At 43.2% G+C, this 23,948-nt stretch overlaps 1 protein-coding gene across 1 annotated transcript in view; it reads left to right on the top strand.

The window, feature by feature from the left end:
- Positions 1–23,290, top strand: part of LOC126262966 (monocarboxylate transporter 1-like) — a 278,318-nt gene extending 255,028 nt beyond the window's left edge. The window contains exons 7-8 of the mRNA XM_049959916.1: positions 13,499–13,690; positions 21,183–23,290. Coding sequence (XP_049815873.1) covers positions 13,499–13,690; positions 21,183–21,307 — 317 coding nt within the window. The 3' untranslated portion in view covers positions 21,308–23,290. The remainder of the gene's footprint in view (positions 1–13,498; positions 13,691–21,182) is intronic.
- The last annotated feature ends 658 nt before the right edge of the window (positions 23,291–23,948 follow it).

A 23,948-nucleotide genomic window follows, 5' to 3' on the forward strand; every position in this document is an offset into this window, starting at 1 on the left:
GCCGATGACATTGCAATTTTGGCAGAGACAGCAAAGGACTTGGAAGTGAGTTGAACAGAATAGATCGTATCTTGAAAGGAAGATATAAGAAGAACGTGAACAAAAGCAAAACGAGGATAATGGAATGTAGTCGAATTAAATCAGATGATGCTGAGGGAATTCGATTAGAAATTGAGATGCTTAAAGCAGTAGGTGATTTTTGCTGTTTGGGCGGCAAAAAACTGATAATGGCCGAAGAAGATAAGATATAAAATGTAGACTGACGATACCAAGAAAAGCACTTCTGAACAAGAGAAATTTGTTAACACCGAGTATAGATTTAAGTGTCAGGAAGTCCTATCTGAAAGTATTTGTATGGAGTGTAGCCATGTGTGGAAGTAATATATGCACGATATGCAGTGCATACAAAAAGAGAATAGAAGCTACAGAAGAATGCTGGTCTAGGCTGTAGTGACCGGACATCCATTTTATCGCATAACGGTACCAAGCCTAGCATGGAAACATTTTTATGAAGTGACGTAGTAACGAACCTCTCTTGCGACATTATCGTGGTGCCATTTTTCAACAAAACAATTCTCATCTTCATATGGCACGTGTCTCCGTGTACTGTCTGCATAATGTCGAGGGTTTCCCGCTGCCAGAAAGATCCCCTCATAGAAAATGTGTGGCTCATGCTTGAACGGTAATTCCGTTCCACTGCTAGTGACCAAGATGTCAGGGATTAGTTACAAAACTCAGGAGAAAATACAACGGCTTTATTACACCCATCCCAACCGAATTTGAGCATGCATCCAGGCCAGAGGGAGTACTGGATCATAGTAATTTGTGGGGTCATACTGCCAAGTTATCTGTTAATTTAACTCGATCTTGTAATCACTGAAATAACGCCACATAGCTTCTCAGTGGTGAACTATCGTTTCCTCCTCCGATGCTGGACTCTTCACTTACTTTCTCAGGCAATGTGTACCTTCTCTCAATCTCTTCGTTACCCCACTACCCCCCCCCTAACTCTGTCCTGCATTTCTCCTGATTCTATCATCCTTTAAGATGGTCTGGAAAAATTATAACTTGCTCTTACAGACAGTAGTCCCGAGTTCTTTCGAACGGTTTTTCAGAAGCTTCTGCAGAGTCCTAATCGTTCTACGCCGACAAATTTGAGCGTTAACCTGTTCTGGTTACACCAAGCACAAACAGTTTTGAATAGTCACGAATATCTATCGCTCGCGACTATTTTTGCCTGAAACTGATGTCTCCTGCACTCTTGGGTGTGTCGGTGAGATGTGTGCATTATTTCCATATTATCCCCATTTTTACCAGTTACTTGCTATATCTGCTTTGTGTGATATTAGTCCAGGAGTTAAATAGTAATCTCAGGACCCAAGTTGGAAGTTTAACTCATACTTGTATCAAGATTTGAGAGACAAGTTGTCTTGTATGTTGGTACTCCGGTTGCTATTGATTTATTTGTCGACTGTCATTTCTTATTTGTAGTTCACTTTTGCTATTTGAGTTTACATTGTGTCACATTGTCATTTGGAGATGGTGAGTGGAGCTGTGGACGCTATAAAATGGAATGCCAAATGGAGAAATTGGACCATTTCAGACATAGTAGTGACAGCAGCGGAGGCACCCCAGCGTTGGAAAACCGCTGTAAATAGTGAAACAGAATATATTGTTGATTACTAAAGTCTCTGTAATGTGTATGTGTTGTGTTTGCTAAAATTATGGGAACACGCTGCGAACTTATGCAGCAAAAGTACACCGCGTTGGTGGGTCCTCCCCCGGATTAAGGAAGTCATTTGGTTGATTGGTTGGTTGGTTGATGTTGATTTGGGATAACGAGGTCATCGGTCCCATCGGATTAAGGAATGACGGGGAAGAAACCATCCCGGCATTTGCCTGAAGCGATTTAGGAAAATCACGGAAAACCGAAATCAGGATAGTCAGACGCGGGTTTGAACCGTGTGCAAGTCCGGTGTGCCAACCACTGCGCCACCTCGCACGGTATTAAGAAGGAAGCTTAGGGATTAACGTCTTGTGAACGACTAGGTCATTACAACGTAGCACAAGCTCGGATAAGACAAGGACAAGGAAAAATGTGGCGATGTCTTTTTCAATAGAACCATCACGGCACTTGGTATGAGCGATTTAGAGAGATCACGGAGGACGTAAATGTGAGCGGCTGCACGACGATTAATCCGCCGCCATTCCGAATATGAGTTCAGTCCATCTCGCTGGTTCATCTAGAGATGAACATGCGTTAAAGAGCAATGCCCCATTCCTAGTCGTGTTAGAGCCACTCCTCTCAATTTCTATGAAAGGAGGCTCGTGCTCCATTCAAGATAGCCCAGTGGTTAAATTACAAGGTGAATGTCAAAATGGTGTTTCTGAAAACAAACCATCCTGTACTTCTATCCCAGTACTCTTGCCGCCGTGAGGTTAAACCCAAATCTCCCTTCCTTCCACAAGAACTATTAACTTACCATATGAAACTTCCTGGCAGATTAAAACTGTGTGCCCGACCGAGACTCGAACTCGGGACCTTTGCCTTTCGCGGGCAAGTGCTCTACCAACTGAGCACAGTTTTAATCTGCCAGGAAGTTTCATATCAGCGCACCCTCCGCTGCAGAGTGAAAATCTCATTCTGGAAACATCCCCCAGGCTGTGGCTAAGCCATGTCTCCGCAATATCCTTTCTTTCAGGAGTGCTAGTTCTGCAAGGTTCGCAGGAGAGCTTCTGTAAAGTTTGGAAGGTAGGAGACGAGGTACTGGCAGAAGTAAAGCTGTGAGTACCGGGCGTGAGTCGTGCTTCGGTAGCTCAGTTGGTAGAGCACTTGCCCGCGAAAGGCAAAGGTCCTGAGTTCGAGTCTCGGTCGGGCACACAGTTTTAATCTGCCAGGAAGTTTCATATCAGCGCACACTCCGCTGCAGAGTGAAAATCTCATTCTGGAAACATCCCCCAGGCTGTGGCTAAGCCATGTCTCCGCAATATCCTTTCTTTCAGGAGTGCTAGTTCTGCAAGGTTCGCAGGAGAGCTTCTGTAAAGTTTGGAAGGTAGGAGACGAGGTACTGGCAGAAGTAAAGCTGTGAGTACCGGGCGTGAGTCGTGCTTCGGTAGCTCAGTTGGTAGAGCACTTGCACGCGAAAGGCAAAGGTCCCGAGTTCGAGTCTCGGTCGGGCACACAGTTTTAATCTGCCAGGAAGTTTCATATCAGCGCACATTCCGCTGCAGAGTGAAAATCTCATTCTGGAAACTTACCATAGTTTGTTACTTTGACATTCATTTTCCTACTGACACAGCATTTTTTTGCGCAACACCTAGATCACAACACCCAAGGGGATAGCACGCGATAGCGGCGTTTTACTTTCCTATCAAGCAATCCTTGCTGCTATGTCGGCTTGCTCGTTTTCCTGGGTACCACCGTGACGCCGTACCCAGCAGAATATTTCCTTAAACACCGAAGGTCATGACGTGGAAATCCTAAGCATTGTTTCATTACCTTCACCGTGACAGTTCCTCCCTTATCGAAGGAGTCAGTTCAAGGATGCCGCTTTCCAATTTTTGAAACAAATATATAGAGCAAAGACTTGTTTTGTAGTCGGAAAGAGGGATGCCAAGCACTTACTTCGATGATATGTGAATGTGTAGTGAGAACAAAAATGTGTTCCATAGCGCAACTCGGGCATGAATTCCCTACTTACAGTGCGTACTGTGCAATATTTAGTTCAAGCGATTCACTGTCGATGAGTAATATACACCTGTGATTCACTAGAGCTTTAGACGATGTACACCAGGCGTCACCATTGATATTCCCGTTGTTGTTAGGTGTTCTGCACTTTCTTTTTCTCGCAACTTAAAAAATTTTTGACAGCGTATAACTTTCCATGGGCATCAAACTCAGAAGCCATTTAACTGTTGTGTTGCACTGCACCCCTTGCCCCGTGTATTTAAATTTTAGTGACGTCAGTTCAAGGATGCCGCTTTCCAATTTTTGAAACAAATACACTCCTGGAAATGCAAAAAAGAACACATTGACACCGGTGTGTCAGACCCACCATACTTGCTCCGGACACTGCGAGAGGGCTGTACAAGCAATGATCACACGCACGGCACAGCGGACACACCAGGAACCGCGGTGTTGGGCGTCGAATGGCGCTAGCTGCGCAGCATTTGTGCACCGCCGCCGTCAGTGTCAGCCAGTTTGCCGTGGCATACGGAGCTCCATCGCAGTCTTTGTAACACTGGTAGCATGCCGCGACAGCGTGGACGTGAACCGTATGTGCAGGTGACGGACTTTGAGCGAGGGCGTATAGTGGGCATGCGGGAGGCCGGGTGGACGTACCGCCGAATTGCTCAACAAGTGGGGCGTGAGGTCTCCACAGTACATCGATGTTGTCGCCAGTGGTCGGCGGAAGGTGCACGTGCCCGTCGACCTGGGACCGGACCGCAGCGACGCACGGATGAGCGCCAAGACCGTAGGATCCTACGCAGTGCCGTAGGGGACCGCACCGCCACTTCCCAGCAAATTAGGGACACTGTTGCTCCTGGGGTATCGGCGAGGACCATTCGCAACCGTCGCCATGGAGCTGGGCTACGGTCCCGCACACCGTTAGGCCGTCTTCCGCTCACGCCCCAACATCGTGCAGCCCGCCTCCAGTGGTGTCGCGACAGGCGTGAATGGAGGGACGAATGGAGACGTGTCGTCTTCAGCGATGAGAGTCGCTTCTGCCTTGGTGACAATGACGGTCGTATGCGTGTTTGGCGCCGTGCAGGTGAGCGCCACAATCAGGACTGCATACGACCGAGGCACACAGGGCCAACACCCGGCATCATGGTGTGGGGAGCGATCTCCTACACTGGCCGTACACCACTGGTGATCGTCGAGGGGACACTGAATAGTGCACGGTACATCCAAACCGTCATCGAACCCATCGTTCTACCATTCCTAGACCGGCAAGGGAACTTGCTGTTCCAACAGGACAATGCACGTCCGCATGTATCCCGTGCCACCCAACGTGCTCTAGAAGGTGTAAGTCAACTACCCTGGCCAGCAAGATCTCCGGATCTGTCCCCCATTGAGCATGTTTGGGACTGGATGAAGCGTCGTCTCACGCGGTCTGCACGTCCAGCACGAACGCTGGTCCAACTGAGGCGCCAGGTGGAAATGGCATGGCAAGCCGTTCCACAGGACTACATCCAGCATCTCTACGATCGTCTCCATGGGAGAATAGCAGCCTGCATTGCTGCGAAAGGTGGATATACACCGTACTAGTGCCGACATTGTGCATGCTCTGTTGCCTGTGTCTATGTGCCTGTGGTTCTGTCAGTGTGATCATGTGATGTATCTGACCCCAGGAATGTGTCAATAAAGTTTCCCCTTCCTGGGACAATGAATTCACGGTGTTCTTATTTCAATTTCCAGGAGTGTATATAGAGCAAAGACTTGTTTTGTAGTCGGAAAGTGGGATGCCAAGCACTTACTTCGATGATATGTGAATGTGTAGTGACAACAAAAATGTGTTCCATAGCGCAACTCGGGCATGAATTCCCTACTTACAGTGAGTAATCACCTTGACCATTAGACTAAATGACCACACCTCCAGGTATGGTTCAAACTTTCATTGTTATTGATGTTTTCATCTTTGATTTCCGAACGCTACTACCAGAGGTTCCTCTAATGGATTTGTGGGATAGCACCACGTGGGCAGCGGAAACTTTGGAAGACCGTGGTTTACCACGACACACGAGATCCCTATGAAGCAAATATGCAGTGAAATGAAACGAGCGGTTCGACAGATATAACTGAATAAATACACGGGATGTGGCAGAAACAAAGACCCATTGTAAATTCGGCGCTACTGTTGAACACGGCTTCCTGGAGAGCTGATGTAGATACCATTGCGAAGTGCGATTCAAAGCATTACCATTCAGTATGAGTCATTGGTCAAACTAACATCGTGCTCTCGCAACAGAAACATTTTTCAGATGGGGTGATAGTGTGGTACGAGCGCAGCGTATGTTTCGGTAACATTGCGACGCTGTTCGTAATAATTAATTTCCGTCCCAGAAGACGATTACGGGATGGGTTTACGAGTTGAGAGCAACAGCGCGCAACAGTTACAGCTGCTTTTCAGCGATTTTCAGCGCCCTAAATTCGTCGGCATTCGCAAGTCCTTCACATCTCGGACAGAAATATGTTCATTTCCATCCGTATCATGTCCAAATGGTGCAACAGTTGTTGGCCAGGGATCGGGAAGCACGTCACAAGTTCTTTACAGTCTCTGGAAATGATTAGCACTCATCCCGATTTTCTCAACAATTTCATGAAGCCTGGCGAGGCGTATTTCCATTTATCGGGCTATGTGAACAAATAAAATCGTAGTGCCGACCAATCCTCATGAAATGCAGAAAAACACTTGATAGCGCAAAAGGTACTGTGTAGTGTGGCATCTCTACAAAGAGTGCTGCTATTGGTCGTTACTGTTTTGAGAATGATGCTGGCGGCGGTGCCGCAGTAATATCAGATCCAGATGTCGTTATGTTGCACAGTTCGTAATGCAGGAAAAGTTTCATAAGAATATTCATGTGCAGTTATGGTTCCAAAAGGACGGCGTGACCACTCACACAACCTGAACGACCATGACAACATTACGCAGAACAGTTCCAGAGCGTCTTATTTTCCGCTTTAGTGACGTATCAACTGGCCACTGTGAAATCCAAAGCGTATGTTACAAGGCCGGCAACTAGACATTCACGCCCAAATCTAGACCATAACAAGCGACACATCGCTAGCTTATAGCGGATGTAGATTTCCGTTCCGAGAATTGCACTGCCGACAATCGTTGACACCTAAAGGACATAATTTGTAAAAAGTGACATGTCTAATAACATAGTATGAAGTCTCTTGTCAAACAATGCACTCTAACAACGTGTAATTGTAAAACTTCGTGGCCAAATAAAGTCTTTAAAGGAAGTCACTATTCCTGCCGCACGCTGTATAGTGACACGAAATGACTGAGTGCGATAGGTTTAGGTGTGATGTTCTTGAAATGCCAAGAACTGACAGTCGACACTGTTTATAGCGATATCGCTTTTAACGACGTATTGGTTATACAAACAAAATCTAACGGTTCCCTTTAAAACCCATTCAAAAACTGCATGTAAAAAAACTCTTAGTACGGCTGCGCGTATTGCGAGTTATCATATAAAAAGACGAATTTTTCATTATATTTTCGAGGAAATATATCGGGCTATAACGTCCAATGTTCATTTTATTTGTTACTTATTTTGGAATTTCTAACAGCGATGTAACACTTATTCTCAAACTCTGGTTTTTGCAGATTGTTATTTTAAATCAGGCGTTAAAACGAAAGCATCGTCAAATGCAAAGCGTGTACGTACATTTTCAATGCCAAAAGCAAACAAAGGCAACTCATTACTTTAAGTGGACTGTATACTATAGTATGCGTTACTGCTTTGCATTTTAAAGTAGCTGCTTAGAAAACAAAACCACACTGTCTTTGCTGTGATTGTACAAAATTAGAAAATTAAAAACCCTAATGTCTTATTTTATCGAAGTATAAAAGTGGAATAATAGCATATTCGTTACTGACGTTTCGCGGTTATGTGTGTTACATAGCCGGCCGGAGTGGCCGAGCGGTTCTAGGCGCTACCGTCTGGAGCCGCACGACCGATACGGTCGCAGGTTCGAATCCTGCCTCGGACATGGATGTGTGTGATGTCCTCGGGTTAGTTAAGTTTAAGTAGTTCTAAGTTCTAGGGGACTGATGACCTCAGAAGTTAACTCCCATAGTGCTCAGAGCCATTTGAACCATTTTTTTGTGTTACGTGTTTTCAATGTGTTAGATACAGTTCATCATGTTTGTACAATATTTTAAAGAGAAATATAGGAGAAAGTGTAGGCCTTCATGTAATTTTTGTATAGAGTTCTGTCTTTTCATTTTGCTGCTGCTGATTAATTTTTGTAATACAGTAATGGGAACGAAGTTGTGTCATTCACGAGTATGACACTATACAGTACTTATAACAAGTTTTAAACATACTTAAAATTTCTTTTCATTCATTATCCAAGACCATTTTCGATATTATTGAAAAGTTTACAGTGCGTACATTCTTCGCGTATTAAGGGGAGGTTTACTATCTTTGACCCGAAAAAAGCATGTTCTTTGAGAACTTTTTTCTCAGGATGTGTTACAGATAATGTCAAATTTGGTCAAACTCTTTATTGATATTTCCTCTACAAACTGGAATTTTTTCGATCGGAAATGTCGAAGAGCAAAGGCGGAAGTGCCGTCGGAACGAAACAAAATTTCGATGTAGACTTCCACGCGCGGTATGTCACAGGTCAACCGGCTCGTCTGAAATCAAAATTGATTTGACGTTAGCGAAGTATATAAGATTCTTTAGGAGCTGTACCTCGCTTAAGTTATTTGGACCATAGGAAACACAATAGGGGCCATTTGAAAAAAAAAAAAGGGTTTTTTCATCGATTTTTCAACTTCGTCGGCCAAGTAAAAATATATGTAGTTGATGGATCGGAATAAAAGTGGTACAACTCCTAGACAATTTAGTTAGCGTCGTCGGAAACAAAGTATCATGCAAATCGGTTCAGTAGATTCGAAGTTACCATACCGTGCGATTAAAAAAAAAGTCAATTCGAGAAAAACGTGTTTGAAGTTTTGACTAAATATAAATGCAATATTATGCAACGTACGTTCAATCTGCTATTCCGGGTCCACAAACTAGTCCTTCCTCTTCCTCATAGAGGGCGTTCTGCTCGATGTGGGCCATCCTGCGCCTCTCTAGAGCCGCTCGTACGGCCGGTGACAAGCGGTTTTCGGCCGTTCGAATCCGGTGGTCGTCCGAATGCTTGGTCAGCTGCGTCGAATAGAGTGACAGGGTGACGTCCATCGTTGTCATGGTCTTCAGAATTGCTGAATACCATCGTTGAATCTTGTCACTGCCAGTAACGTCTCAGTCTCCACAGTCTTCGCACGAGAATGCAAATGCTTGGGGGCTAACTTCCAAACACACGCGTTCAAACTTTCATTTGAATTTTGCAAGCACCGGTGTAATAACTAGTCCTCAGAAAGAAAAAAAAAGCTGGTGCGTGAAAATGACAGATTTTTAGGTGCATGTTTTTGTTCAACCGCGAATAACAAACATTTCGTTTCGTAATCGGAAAAACCGTTTCAGGGGTGGATTCTAAACACCTTAATGGATCCAAAAATGCAATTTGAAAAATTCGGATTTTTTGAACCAAAAGATAGTAAACCTCCCCTTAAGGGTTTATACATTTTACTGCCATTTTACTCTTGTACGTAGTGCATAAACATAAGAAAAATTCTTCTTCAGTCCCTCTCCACAAATACTATATCGTAAATATCGTAGGTGACACTTTTCGAAGTCTTAGCTCTGTGGGAGGCAAAAATTTACAAATATGAAATTTGTATCAAGAAACAAACCAAAAACCATGTATGTGTGACTATCGGCGCTAAAAACCGTAAACCGACGGTCCCTTCGATGTTGCTATAGCCGTTTTCGACTGCATGTTTATGTTCAAAAAATGGTACAAGTGGCTCTGAGCACTATGGGACTCAACATCTGAGGTCATCAGTCCCCTAGAACTTGTTGTTGTTGTTGTGGTCTTCAGTCCTGATACTGGTTTGATGCAGCTCACGATGCTAATCTATCCTGTGCAAGCTCCTTCATCTCCCAGCACCTACTTCAACCTACATCCTTCTGAATCTGCTTAGTGTATTCATCTCTTGGTCTCCCTCTACGATTTTTACCCTCCACGCTGCCCTCCAGTGATAAATTTGTGATCCCTTGATGCCTCAAGACATGTCCTACCAACCGACCCCTTCTTCTAGTCAAGTTGTGCCACAAACTTCTCTTCTCCCCAATCCTATTCAATACCTCCTCATTAGTTACGTGATCTACCCACCTAATCTTCAACATTCTTCTGTAGCACCACATTTCGAAAGCTTCTATTCTCTTCTTGTCCAAACTATTTATTGTCCATGTTTCACTTCCATACATGGCTGCACTCCATACAAATACTTTCAGAAACGACTTCCTGACACTTAAATCTATACTCGATGTTAACAAATTTCTCTTCTTCAGAAACGCTTTCCTTGCCATTGCCAGTCTACATTTTATATCCTCTCTACTTCGATCATCATCAGTTATTTCGCTCCACAAATAACAAAACTCCTTTACTACTTTAAGTGTCTCATTTCCTAATCTAATTCCCTCAGCATCACCCGACTTAATTCGACTACATTCCATTATCCTTGTTTTGCTTTTATTGATGTTCATCTTATATCCTCCTTTCAAGACACTGTCCATTCCATTCAACTGCTCTTCCAAGTCCTTTACTGTCTCTGACAGAATTACAATGTCATCGGCGAACTTAAAAGTTTTTATTTCTTCTCCCTGGGTTTTAATACCTACTCCAAATTTTTCTTTTGTTTCCTTTACTGCTTGCTCAATATACAGATTGAATAATATCGGGGAGAGGCTACAACCCTGTCTCACTCCCTTCCCAACCACTGCTTCCCTTTCATGCCCCTCGACTCTTATAACTGCCATCTGGTTTCTGTACAAATTATAAATAGCCTTTCGCTCCCTGTATTTTACCCCTACCACCTTCAGAATTTGAAAGAGAGTATTCCAGTCAACATTGTCAAAAGCTTTCTCTAAGTCTACAAATGCTAGAAACCTAGGTTTACCTTTCCTTAATCTTTCTTCTAAGATAAGTCGTAAATTCAGTATTGCCTCACGTGTTCCAACATTTCTACGGAATCCATGTGATCTTCCCCGAGGTCTGCGTCTCCCAGTTTTTCCATTCGTCTGTAAATCATTCGTGTTAGTATTTTGCAGCTGCGACTTATTAAACTGATAGTTCGGTAATTTTCACATCTGTCAACACCTGCTTTCTTTGGGATTGGAATTATTATATTCTTCTTGACGTCTGAGGGTATTTCGCCTGTCTCACACATCTTGCTCACCAGATGGTAGAGTTTTGTCATGACTGGCTCTCCCAAGGCCATCAGTAGTTCTAATGGAATGTTGTCTACTCCCGGGGCCTTGTTTCGACTCAGGTCTTTCAGTGCTCTGTCAAACTCTTCACGCAGTATCTTATCTCCCATTTCATCTTCATCTACATCCTCTTCCATTTCCATAATATTGTCCTCAAGTACATCGCCCTTGTAAAGACCCTCTATATACTCCTTCCACCTTTCTGCTTTCCCTTCTTTGCTTAGAACTGGGTTTCCATCTGAGCTCTTGATACTCATTCAAGTGGCTCTCTTTCCTCCAAAGGTCTCTTTAATTTTCCTGTAGGCTGTATCTATCTTACCCCTAGTGAGATAAGCCTCCACATCCTTACATTTGTCCTCTAGCCATGCCTGCTTAGCCATTTTGCACTTCCTGTCGATCTCATTTTTGAGACGTTTGTATTCCGTTTTGCCTGCTTCATTTACTGCATTTTTATATTTTCTCCTTTCATCAATTAAATTCAATATTTCTTCTGTTACCCAAGGATTTCTACTAGCCCTCGTCTTTTTACCTACTTGATCCTCTGCTGCCGTCACTACTTCATCCCTCAGAGCTGCCGGCCGAAGTGGCCGTGCGGTTAAAGGCGCTGCAGTCTGGAACCGCAAGACCGCTACGGTCGCAGGTTCGAATCCTGCCTCGGGCATGGATGTTTGTGATGTCCTTAGGTTAGTTAGGTTTAACTAGTTCTAAGTTCTAGGGGACTAATGACCTCAGCAGTTGAGTCCCATAGTGCTCAGAGCCAGCCCTCAGAGCTACCCATTCTTCTTCTACTGTATTTCTTTCCCCCATTCCTGTCAGTTGTTCCCTTATGCTCTCCCTGAAATTCTGTACAACCACTGGTTTAGTCAGTTTATCCACGTCCCATCTCTTTAAAGTCCCAATTTTTTGCAATTTCTTCAGTTTTAATCTACAGTTCATAACCAAAATTTGTGGTCAGAGTCCACATCTGCCCCTGGAAATGTCTTACAATTTATAACCTGGTTCCTAAATCTCTGTCTTACCATTATGTAATCTGTCTGATACCTTTTAGTATCTCCAGGATTCTTCCATGTATACAACGGTCTTGTATGATTCTTGAACCAAGTGTTAGCTATGATTAAGTTATGCTCTGTGCAAAATTCTAACAGACGGCTTCCTCTTTCATTTCTTAGCCCCAGTCCATATTCACCTGCTATGTTTCCTTCTCTCCCTTTTCGTACGCTCGAATTCCAGTCACCCATGACTATCAAATTTTCGTCTCCCTTCACTACCTGAATAGTTTCTTTTATCTCATCATACATTTCTTCAATTTCTTCGTCATCTGCAGAGCTAGTTGGCGTATAAACTTGTACTACTGTAGTAGGCATGGGCTTCGTGTCTATCTTGGCCACTATAATACGTTCACTATGCTGTTTGTAGTAGCTTACCCGCACTCCTATTTTTTATTCATTATTAAACCTACTCCTGCATAACCCCTATTTGATTTTGTATTTAAAACCCTGTATTCACCTGACCAGAAGTCTTGTTCCTCCTGCCACCGAACTTCACTAATTGCCACTATCTCTAACTTTAACCTATCCATTTCTCTTTTCAAATTTTCGAACCTACCTACCCGATTAAGGGATCTGACATTCCACGCTCCGATCCGTAGAACGCCAGTTTTCTTTCTCCTGATAACGACGTCCTCCTGAGTAGTCCCCGCCCGGAGATCCGAATGGGGACTATTTTACCTCCGGAATATTTTACCCAAGAGGACGCCATCATCATATAACCATACAGTAAAGCTGCATGCCCTCGGGAAAAATTACGGCTGTAGTTTCTCCTTGCTTACAGCCGTTCGCAGTATCACAACAGCAAGGCCGTTTTGGTTATTGTTACAAGGCCAGATCAGTCAATCATCCAGACTGTTGCCCCTGCAACTACTGAAAAAGCTGCTGCCCCTCTTTAGTAACCATACGTTTGTCTGGCCTCTCAACAGATACCCCTCCGTTGTGGTTGCACCTACGGTACGGCTATCTGTATCGTTGAGCCACGCAAGCCTCCCCACCAACGGCAAGGTCCATGGTTCACGGGGGGCCCTAGAACTTAGAACTACACCTGCGACCGTAGCAGTCACGCGGTTCCGGACTGAAGTGCCTACAACCGCACGGCCACCGCGGCCGGCATGTTTATGTTGACGCTGCTGTCAATCATAGGTTATTTGAGTACGTGAGCTAGTGTTACCTGCAGAAAGTGGTTACGGCAAAAGTCAGAATTTTCTACAGTCTGGCAGACAAGACAAAAGAAAAGGCCACGACAGCTTGCTATCTTTTTACGATGTATTGTAGTGGTGGAAACTAATGGTTGTGATGAGTTTTAATCTGCACAAGTCGAGTAGTGTAAGAGCTTACGCGGTATGCGGTCTACACCTCGTCTCACGGTCTGTGACGTGTTGCAGCCATCGCCATGACGAGCAACCTGGTGGCGCTGTGCGTCATCTGCGCTCTGTGCGGCTTCTCCCGAGGCTCCGTCGTGGTCAACATCAACCTGTGCGTCTCGGAGGCCTGCGTCGACGAGAAGGTGCCCGCTGCCGTCGGCCTCAACATGGTCTTCAAGGGCATCTCCATACTCACCTTCGGCCCTCTGCTCGGTAAGGGAGTTCCTCCTATGGTCAGACGTCCCCCACTCCTGCACACTGGATAGGATTACGACACCCCATAATTACTGTTCTTCTTGCTACGCAGATCTTTACTTAATACCGGCTTTCCACATTCTCTGTATTGTACCAATCTTTTTATTATTACATGTTCTGCACCTTTAACATTATAAGTAACCTGATAGCTCTCCCTCCCTATTTTTTTCCTTCCTCCATTTCGCCTAAAACATCTGTAAAAGAGTGGCTTCTTAGACAGTGTCCTAACATGTTTACGAGGGTGAGTCAAATGAAAACCTTAAATTTTCAATAGCAAATCGAAATTTCTCGCCGTTATCTTGTAAGTTGGTGAGCGTGCTACAAACAGCGTGCAGAATGGCCTGTAGGTGGCAGCATAGTGCAGATGCACACATACCGTCGCAGTATCAGTATGAAGATGGCCGCCCCACTTGCGACTTGCACCAGGGAACAACAGCGTTCTGTTATTCGGTTTTTGCGTAGTGATGGTGTGAAACCTACTGAAGTTCATCGACGAATGAAGGTTCAGTACGGTGATGCATGATTGTCACAGCAGCAAGTCTACGAATGGAGTAGGAAGTTCGCAAATGGTGTGACTTCAGTGGAAGATGCTCCTCGTCCAGGTCAGGCACAACGAGTTGTGACTCCACAGAACATTGCACCAGTTGAAGCCATAGTGAAGGGAAATCGCCGAGTGACACTGAATGACACTGCAGCATGTTTACAGATTAGTCATCGGTCAGCACACCACATTGTGAATGATGTGCTCCAGTTTCAAAAAGTGTCTGCAAGATGGGTGCCACGGCAGCTGACTCCTGAAATGAGAGAACGACGTGTTGATGCTTGTCAAGAACTTCTTCGGCGCTTTGAACGAGAAGGTGATGGCTTCCTTGCAAGAACCGTTACTGGGGACGAAACCTGGATTCACTTCCACCAACCGGAAACGAAGAGAGCGAGCAAGCAATGGCGCTATTCCTCACCACCAAAACCAAAGAAGTTCCGAACAGAGCCATCAGCAGGGAATTTTATGCTAACTCTCTTTTGGGACGAAAAAGGCGTCATTTTGGAGCATTACATGCCTAGAGGGACCACTGTCACCAGTGCATCACACACAGATCTCCTAAAAAAATCATCTGCGGCCTGCAAGCAAATCATTGCGACGTGGATTGCTGTCAGCAGGAATCCTTTTGCAATATGACAATGCAAGGCTTCACACTGCCCGTACAACAGTTGCAACAATCACAGACCTGCATTTTGAGTGTCTTTCTCATCCACCATACTCACCAGACCTTGCCCCAAGTGATTTCCATATGTTTGGACCACTCAAAGACGCAAAGGGAGGAAAGTAGTTCCCTTCTGATGAAGAGGTACGCCACGCGGTGCATGAGTGGTTGCGCCACTTACCAAAAGATTTTTTTCTAAAGGAATTTATGCACTTTGTAAGCGCTGGAGGACTTGTATTGAGCGTGGCGGAGATTATGCTGAACCACTTCTCCACAATAAATAATATTTTTAAAAAATTTAAGGTTTTCGTTTGACTCACCCTCGTATATTCTCTATAAAATGTAGTACAATGTTTGTCTTTTTTCACCAACTCTCCTTAATACTTCTTGATTCTTAACTCTTTCTGCCCGGTTTATCTTCTCCATCCCGTTCCAAACCCACATCTCTTCCACTCTATTATCATCTTCCTTCCGAATACAAATTTGTGCGCCGTAAAAAAAAAAAAAAAACACAGTCCACACAGATCATTTAAACAGTCTTCCTTTCAATTGTCGGTTCAGTTTTCCACTTAGCCTATAGCATCTTCTTCCTGTTGAATGTTGCGTAACTACTACAGCTCGTGGTCGTGCGGTAGCGTTCTCGCTTCCCACGCCCGGGTTCCCGGGTTCGATTGCCGGGGGGGTCAGGGATTTTTTCTGCCTCGTGATGGCTGGGTGTTGTGTGCTGTCCTTAGGTTAGTTAGGTTTAAGTAGTTCTAAGTTCTAGGGGACTTATGACCACAGCAGTTGAGTCCCATAGTGCTCAGAGCCATAACTACTACAGCTATGACTTTTAATACTTGGAGCCATGTCTTTCCTGCTTTACACTGAGGTGGCAGAAGTCATGGGACACCACCGAACATCGTGTCTTCCCTCCTTTTGCCCAGCATAGTGCAGCAGCTGGACCTGGCATCGACTCAACAAGTCGGTAGAAGTCCCCTGCACAAATACTGAGCCATGCTGCTTCTATAGCACGCGATAGTTGGGAAAGTGGTGCCGGTGCAGGATGTTGTGCACGAATTGACCTCTTAATTATGCCCCTTGGGATTAATCATTCGCTCGAATTTTCCATAACGTTCTTCAAACCAGTCGCGAACAATTGTGTCCCACTGACATGGCGCGTTGTCATCCATAAAAATGCCATCCTTGTTTGGTAACATGAAGTCAATGACTGGCTATAAATGGTCCCCAGTAGCCGAACATAACCACTTCCATTCAATGATCGGGTTAGTTGGACCAGAGAACCCAGTCCATTCATGTAAACACAGCCCTCATCATTGTGGATGCACCACCGGTTTACAGGTTGCCTTGTTGACAATTTGGGTCCATGGCTTCCTGAAGTCTGCGCCACACTCGAACTCTACCATCAGCTCTTACCAACTGAGATCGGGGCTCGTCTGACCAGGCGAAGGTTTTTCAGTCGTCAAGGGTCAAGCCGATATGGTCACGAGCCCATGAGAGTCGCTGCAGCAAAGGCAGTTGCGTCGCTCGTCTGCTGCCATAGCCTATTAACGCCATATTTCGCTGCATTGTCCTAACGGATACGTACGTTGTACACCCCACGTGGATTTGTTGCGGTTATTTCACGCAGTGTTGGTTGTCTGTTAGCAATGACAATGAAAATGACGTAAACGGCGCTGCTCTCGGTCGTTAAGTGGAGGCCATCGGCAACTGTGTCTCCCGTGGTGAGAGGTAATGCCTAAAATTCTCGGCACACTTTTGACACTGTGGATCTCGGAATATTGAATTCACTTGCTGTTTCCGAAATGGAATGTCCCATACGTCTAGCTCCAACTACCAATCCGCATTCAAAGTCTGTTAATTCCCTTCTTGCGGCCGTAATCACATCGGAAAGCTTTTCACAGGAATCAGCTGAGTACAAATGGCAGCTCCGCCACTGCACTGCCCTTTTATACATTGTGTACGCGATATTACCATCATCTGTACATGTGTAAATCATTATCCCATGACTTTCGCCACTCCCTCACCTCAGCCTAAGTATTAGAAAATTTTTAATTGTCAATTTGTATCATGTCCTGATATTAAGGTTATCTTCCCATCCTTTATACAAGTGGCAATAATCTTGGTTTCCTTCATCACACACTCTGGACTTGTTGCAGTCAGATTTGCTACCATTTTACTCACTGTGCGTTAGTTCTCATCCAAAATCTCCATGTTGTCATCATATTTTATATTTTTAGTCCCAAAAATACAAACATCTTTGTCATCTTCAAAACAAGGCATCCACCAACTTTTTCAATCAATGGCAAGCCGAGTAACTTCTTGCGTAAGGGAGGGAGATGGACCAACGCTTCATTGACTAGCTCAGTTTGTGAAGCTCTTTCCCTTAAATAAGTATCCAGTTTTTCTGAACTTTCAGTCATTTGTTTGTCAGTACGTGTATATCACATCTACTGATTTCCATCCGATTAGACTAAGTCTGTCGTGGTGCGCCTTTTCTCCTTTATTTATTTATTTATTTATTTGTACACAGCATAGTGCCCTGATTATCAATTTTTCACGGCCATACAACATTCCCGTACTTGGTAGATACCATATTGCAGCCAAATCTATGACGTGTGAGACACAATAAAATCTCCATTTACTCTGATACACATTTATTTCGGTAAGATGAACTAATAAGCAGAAAAACACCCCAGCATCTATTAAACGAAATTTTGATGCCACAATTCTCAAACTTCGATGGGTCACTGCGCCCAAGTTCCTAATGTCCCGACATGGATTTTTTTGTAGAGAGTTATTTTTACCGTCCCATACAACATATTCAACGTTGTGGTTGTAGTTTTGAAATACCGTGTGTATGTCACCAATTTAATAAAGGAATGTAGAAACAAATACCATCATATTACTGAAGATATATTTCACAGTTTAGTTGACATTTCGTACATCTGACCTTCTTTCATGATGGTCTAGGTCATAGGTCTGTTACTTCTTTTAAGTATTCAGCCGTCTTTTTCTTGGTCTTCCTAAGGATCTCGTTCCTAAGGGCTTAAAATTTAAGGCTCGTTTTAGTAGTCTTGAGCCTGGCATTGTTGTAGATGTTCTAGCCAGCTTTGTCGATTAAACTTGATCTTCTCTTTTATAGCATACACGTCAAGCTCAGCTCTTATGCCTTCGTTTCTTAGTCTATCTATCCCGCACAGCCGTTAACTCCTCTTAGAAATTTCATTTCTTGGATTCTGTTTGTTGCTTTTTAGTAGCTGTCCTAGTTTCGCTATGTGAGGATGGACATTACCTTCTTAAACATAATTTTTGTGTCTTTCCTCACTTTATTTCTCAGTGTTCCATTGATTGTTCCTCATGTCATTTGATTATTCTGCAGTTAGTTGTCAGTGTCGAATTCAGTCTGGCGGCTTATAATACTTCAAAGCTAAATGAATTTGTCCAGTGTGTTTGATTCCTGTTATTCTCTTATTGTAATCTAATTCATGGAGATTGTTATAATGGCGATACTGACAAAAAAGTAAATTTAAAATACCGCGGTGAGGCGTGTTCTCTGGTCTCGTAGGCTAGAGGTATATCCTAGAAAAGTTTAGGTTGAGGTTCAAGATCCGTCTGGTATACAGATTACATTGAGTGTTTATTGACAGCATAGCACACACTCTACTTAAGAGACAAAGTTTCATCGTAGGCTCATTAGTTCTGTAGTTGCTGGTAGCTGGCGCCATTTATTGGGGAATGCTAACTTATCTCATAAAGTCTGTATAGATCTTCATACCACAATCCGAACTGAGCAGGATTCCCACGCTCTATTCTTTACTCTGTTTTCTAGCGAATATCGAATCCATTAAACATGTGAGTGACATTGGGCTTCTTCCTGGTTTTCAACGATCCTGAAGCAGGATCTGTCTAAAACTAAGGCGCCTAAAATACGAGTACGAAGAATGATGGAAATCACGCTTATGCTCCAAGGTGGCGTAAAAGTATTCTATATCGTATGTGAAGTATTTCGTGGCATATAATGCGTCAAGACATTTCGACATTTCGGTATTTCAAGGGAAAGGCGTAAGTCTTTTTTTTTTATTGCAATTCTGTGATTTTATTCTTTTTTATACTCCAATGTTAACATTCACTTCTGAAACAGACATGCGAAGCACGTTGAAAAAGTATCGTATTAATTCGAATTCGTAGTTGTTTTAGTAGATGCAGCGCTATAAATGTCGCCCCTTGTCACGCTTTCATCAGCATATTCTTCTGTTGTTCTGGTGTATTCATGACTGTAACGGAAGAAACGCCAGCTTGGCTTGTAATTAAGAAGGCAATAAAATGCTTAAAACAGTATGTTCCGCTCCGCTGCTAAGATAGAAACTTGCTGTTCTAATTGTTAATACGCGGTGGCGTAGTTTTCAAAGTTCAAGGGGAACGTGAAAATGTTTGTTACATTCCTGGCGGCACCGTGCTACTGGAGCAATTTTATTAATTTCCGTTATAAATGTTTGTTGTCTAGCCATGATTGCGCGGCAAAATGTACACTGATATCGGCGAAAATAGAAGTAGCGAGGTCTGATAGACCAGGAAAGTGGCGTTTGTTTAATATTACTCGGAGCCCCAGTATTTATTTTTTAGTGCTGTATAATATTTTTCTACCGAGAAAATTAGTTGCGAAACCCTCAGGCGCAGCAACAAATGGTTCGTGTTCACTGTGGAGTGGACCTGCTGCGACCACCTGCTGGTACCAAGAGTAATAATCGATTTCAGCAGATACAGCAGTGAGAAACGCTGTAAGTGTATCAGTTTTATCTGGTCTCTTGTGTCTATTACGCACACCGGAAGAACACCCCTTCCCCTCCGAGAGGACATGACGCTCACGTGATAACGGCCTAATAATCTAATTAATATTGCAATTAAATGACTGGCTGTCTATAACACACTAGAGAAGACCAATTTTGTGTATTGGGGGGGCGTGATATCGAAAGATGAATTAATGAGAGAATGATTTAGAGAGTTCTACACTAGCTAAAGACTGACTACACCGCCCGTCGAAAGAGTTCAGAGACTGATTCTGTTCCTGACATACAAGTGACGTAGGCACAGCTATCTACAGTGGCAGCTTGAACTAACAACTACCGTAAACAACTGGTGTGATTCGACAAGTAACTTTGGAGCAGGCAGTGTTAAATGAAATGAAATGTCGTGTGGCTAGGGCCTCCCGTCGGGTAGACCGTTCGCCTGGTGCAGGTCTTTCGATTTGACGCCACTTCGGCGACCTGCGCGTCGATGGGGATGAAATGATGATGATTAGGACAACACAACACCCAGTCCCTGAGCGGAGAAAATCTCCGACCCAGCCGGGAATCGAACCCGGGCCCTTTGGATTGACAGTCTGTCACGCTGACCACTCAGCTACCGGGGGCGGACAGTGTTAAATAAGGGACGTGAGGCCTTAGTATGTCAATATCGTTGTGTCACGAACCTCAGTGGAGCAACATCTCTAAATCAATTGTTCAAGGTGTTCTCCTCAATGTTCTGAAGAAGAGAAACGTGTGTGCAATATTTGCTCCGCACACCGTCACTACTGGATAAAAACAACGACGCATGAAAGCCTGTCGCGACTTGAGTGAAACGCAAAACGGGGACAGTTCTTTTGTGGAAAGAATGACATGGGGGCGAGTCTTGTTGTCATCAATACGAACCTATACGACAAAATACAGGAATTCACATTACGGCTCAACTCTTTGACGACATAACCGGCGATCGAGACGATCTGACTTGCGACTTAAAGAAGGACTTCTCCAGAGTTTCACATGGTGTTATGGACAGTCTGTGCGGTGTAATTTAGTGAGAAGAGACTGTATAGACATCTGGGACTTTAAAACCACCGTCTTATCTTTCCTCTAATTTTTAAATGGTTCAAATGGCTCTAAGCACTATGGGACTTAACATCTGAGGTCATCAGTCCCATAGACTTAGAACCACTTAAACCTAACTAACCTAAGGACATCACACACATCCATGTCCGAGGCAGGATTCGAACCTGCGACCGTAGCAGCCGGGTGGTTCCGCACTGAAGCGCCTATAACCGCTCGACCTCTCTATTTTTTAGTCCAGTTCGAAACATTCTGCGGTAACATGATGGTGTGGTTCGCAAAGTCCTTTGATGTTGCACCTAACACCGTTCTGGGCTACGATGTTGACCCTTTTAGGTGGCATGTAGTCATTGATACTTAACGCCTTTTTCATGTCCACAGGTTACGTCCGAGACGAGACGGAGAACTACCCGCTGTGCATGCATATCCTGTCGCTGCTGATCCTGGTGACCATGTTGTGCTGGCTTGCCGAACTGATCGTCCTCCGCTTCCGCCGCAAGAGATGATCGCGTCCTGTTGACAACCACGAAGCCTTTAGTTGGGACGGTGCTCCAATCTACTGGACATGACGGCGGAAGCTCGCCGGGGCACACAAGGACTTGGATGGGTCTGTGGTCTGTGTGATCCGCCGTCATGTGGACTCCTTAGTGACGCGAACTTGCCTATAGTCAAGAGTGGAAACGTTATTGACTGCCTTGTCTCCGCCCAGTAAAACCCGAGCAAGGTGTAGTACTTAACATACTGCCATTACGTGGAATCTATGGGCGAATGGTCCAGTAACAAATGTTGAAGAGTAATGGAAAGTATGAGCAGACTTCTCAAGAAACACCACTGTTTTCATCCAAGTTCTATGACGTGACTGTAACGTGGATGCAACGTGCAGTTGTGGAAAGCCAGCTAAATTAGTTGAGAGTGTATTACATATATGGGCTCCGTGGGATTATACTTCAGGTACAGCTGCTGAAATTCTTGAGAAAAATATTGGAAAACAATTCATTGTATTGAAATTGATAATTATGGAGTAACAGCATGAGTGATGGATGTATTTGTTCTGAGGAGAGACAGCAATGTAAATCCATTATAAATGTTTTCCAAAGGTAGTGTATGAGATCACGTCAAATTGATTTTGGATGTTCAATACAGAGGTCTCTCTTTTGTCCAAATAATCCTACTCAGCTTATGTTCAGTAGACCACATTTATGTCGTTGAACTGTTTGTAACTGAAGTGTAATTTTTCTAATGTAATTTATATGACGGGCTGCAGATTTAGAATTTTGAAGCCGAATCTTTTCCTCGTTGGCAACATACAGGAACGACAAGAATTTCTGCTACGAGTTTGTGTTAATAGTGACTGCAAAGATTCTTATCACGTGTTGTCGAATCCTGAGACACAATATCGTAGTTAAATTAACTGAAGTGCCTTTTTTAACTGATATAAGTGTTGTAAAATTGACTGGTTCACATGTGAGAAGTTCCAATGAATCACAGCAAGTTTCCGGAACAATTTTGACAAAACTCGGTGGATGCACCTATCTCTAAGCTCTACATCAAAACACTATTTATATTAATTGTTATCAAAGGGGCTTCAATTGGAATTTTATCTCTTTTCTCCTGTTAAACAAATGTTTGTGTTTGAAGATGTAAATTCATTCTCTTCTTTGGCCACCACTGACGATTATTAAGCTCACACAATAAGTCAAAAATGTTTGGGTTTCAGCAGAAGTGTTACAGCTAATTAAATGCTGTAACTGCATCTGCCATGTTCAAAGGGACACATTCATTTTGTGTTTCAAAGAATACCATATTGCTTCAGTGTGGCCCAACTTGTAGGGAGCAAAACTTCAGTATGTGGATAAAAGAAATCATGTACTATTAATAAGTTCACTTTTTATTGATTCGTTTCCAAACAAATTTTACGTTAATGGACATTTTTGTATCATCGCTGCATTTACTGAAAATTTATTGTCTCTGAGTGGATTGTTGTGGATTCTTGTTATATATAAATCACTTCAGGGTACCAATAATTTATATTCTGTGAGACAGTATTATTGTAATTTGTCTATATCAAGAATGATATTCGTTTTTCAAACTTACAGTTGTAAATGAGACACACATAAGTGCACTGCTGGTTGGACAGAGATAAGATTAAGTAACAGTTGATAAAATCAGTCTGTAGCCAAATGTTTCATGATGCAAACAATAACATAAATGTATTATGTTCCTTTGCAAGAATTTTGTAAAAATACAGTCGATTACGCTGAAATATAATTATTCACCTATTTTAATAAAGTGCAAAAGTGTGCGTTCTGGACAGTAGTTCTGCATAATGTGCAGCCTTCTGGATGCACACACAAAGCTTTCTCAGCCAGCATAAGATACAGTAAGCAAATAAATCGGTTATTTTAATATTGTCTGTCATTTTCCGTTTATTTCTTTATAAAAATCCTAATTCTTAAATCTGTCTGTACTGCAGAATATTACTGCCTTGAGTAGCTGGAAACCGCCGATGTCTCATCAGCATTAGTTAAAAGACCTAAAATAAATATGCTTACATCATCTGAAGATGAATCTGCGGGTTTGAAGCCTGCAACAGATCTATTATTAATAAACAGGATAATTAACAGTAACAGCAACTACTTGATACTTTTACTTTCTGTAAAAATTTTGACACAATCACTGTCTCAGGTCGTAAATATTCGACAAAAAACATGTAATTTTAAAATAACACACCTATTCAATAAATATTCTACCAGTATTGCATCAAAAGTATTTGCCCCATATTTTGGCCTGCGATCACTTTATAGGTGCTAGTGGAGGGATTACGTCCTAGTTCCATACCTTGTTCGTTGGTGGTATGATTAACCAAGAGAATAATAAAATACTCTTTTTATTATTATCCTGGGTGCCAAGGAACCATCTGAGTGCAGGGTACTTGCGAATGAGACGATTTCCTACATATATCCGAAGTTAAATGCTGTAAATAGATTAATTGTAGTATAAATATAAATAATCTTAAGCAACTTCCCAAATATTTTTCTACAATTGGTCGTTGCCTACATCCACTTCATATTATAGAATAAAAGACTTCTTTCAAAACCTACTTTCACTTAATCATAAATGTGCATGGTGCATATATCTAACACTCTC

Source organism: Schistocerca nitens, chromosome 6 (genome assembly GCF_023898315.1).
Source record: "Schistocerca nitens isolate TAMUIC-IGC-003100 chromosome 6, iqSchNite1.1, whole genome shotgun sequence".
NCBI classification, from domain to species: Eukaryota; Metazoa; Arthropoda; class Insecta; order Orthoptera; family Acrididae; genus Schistocerca; species Schistocerca nitens.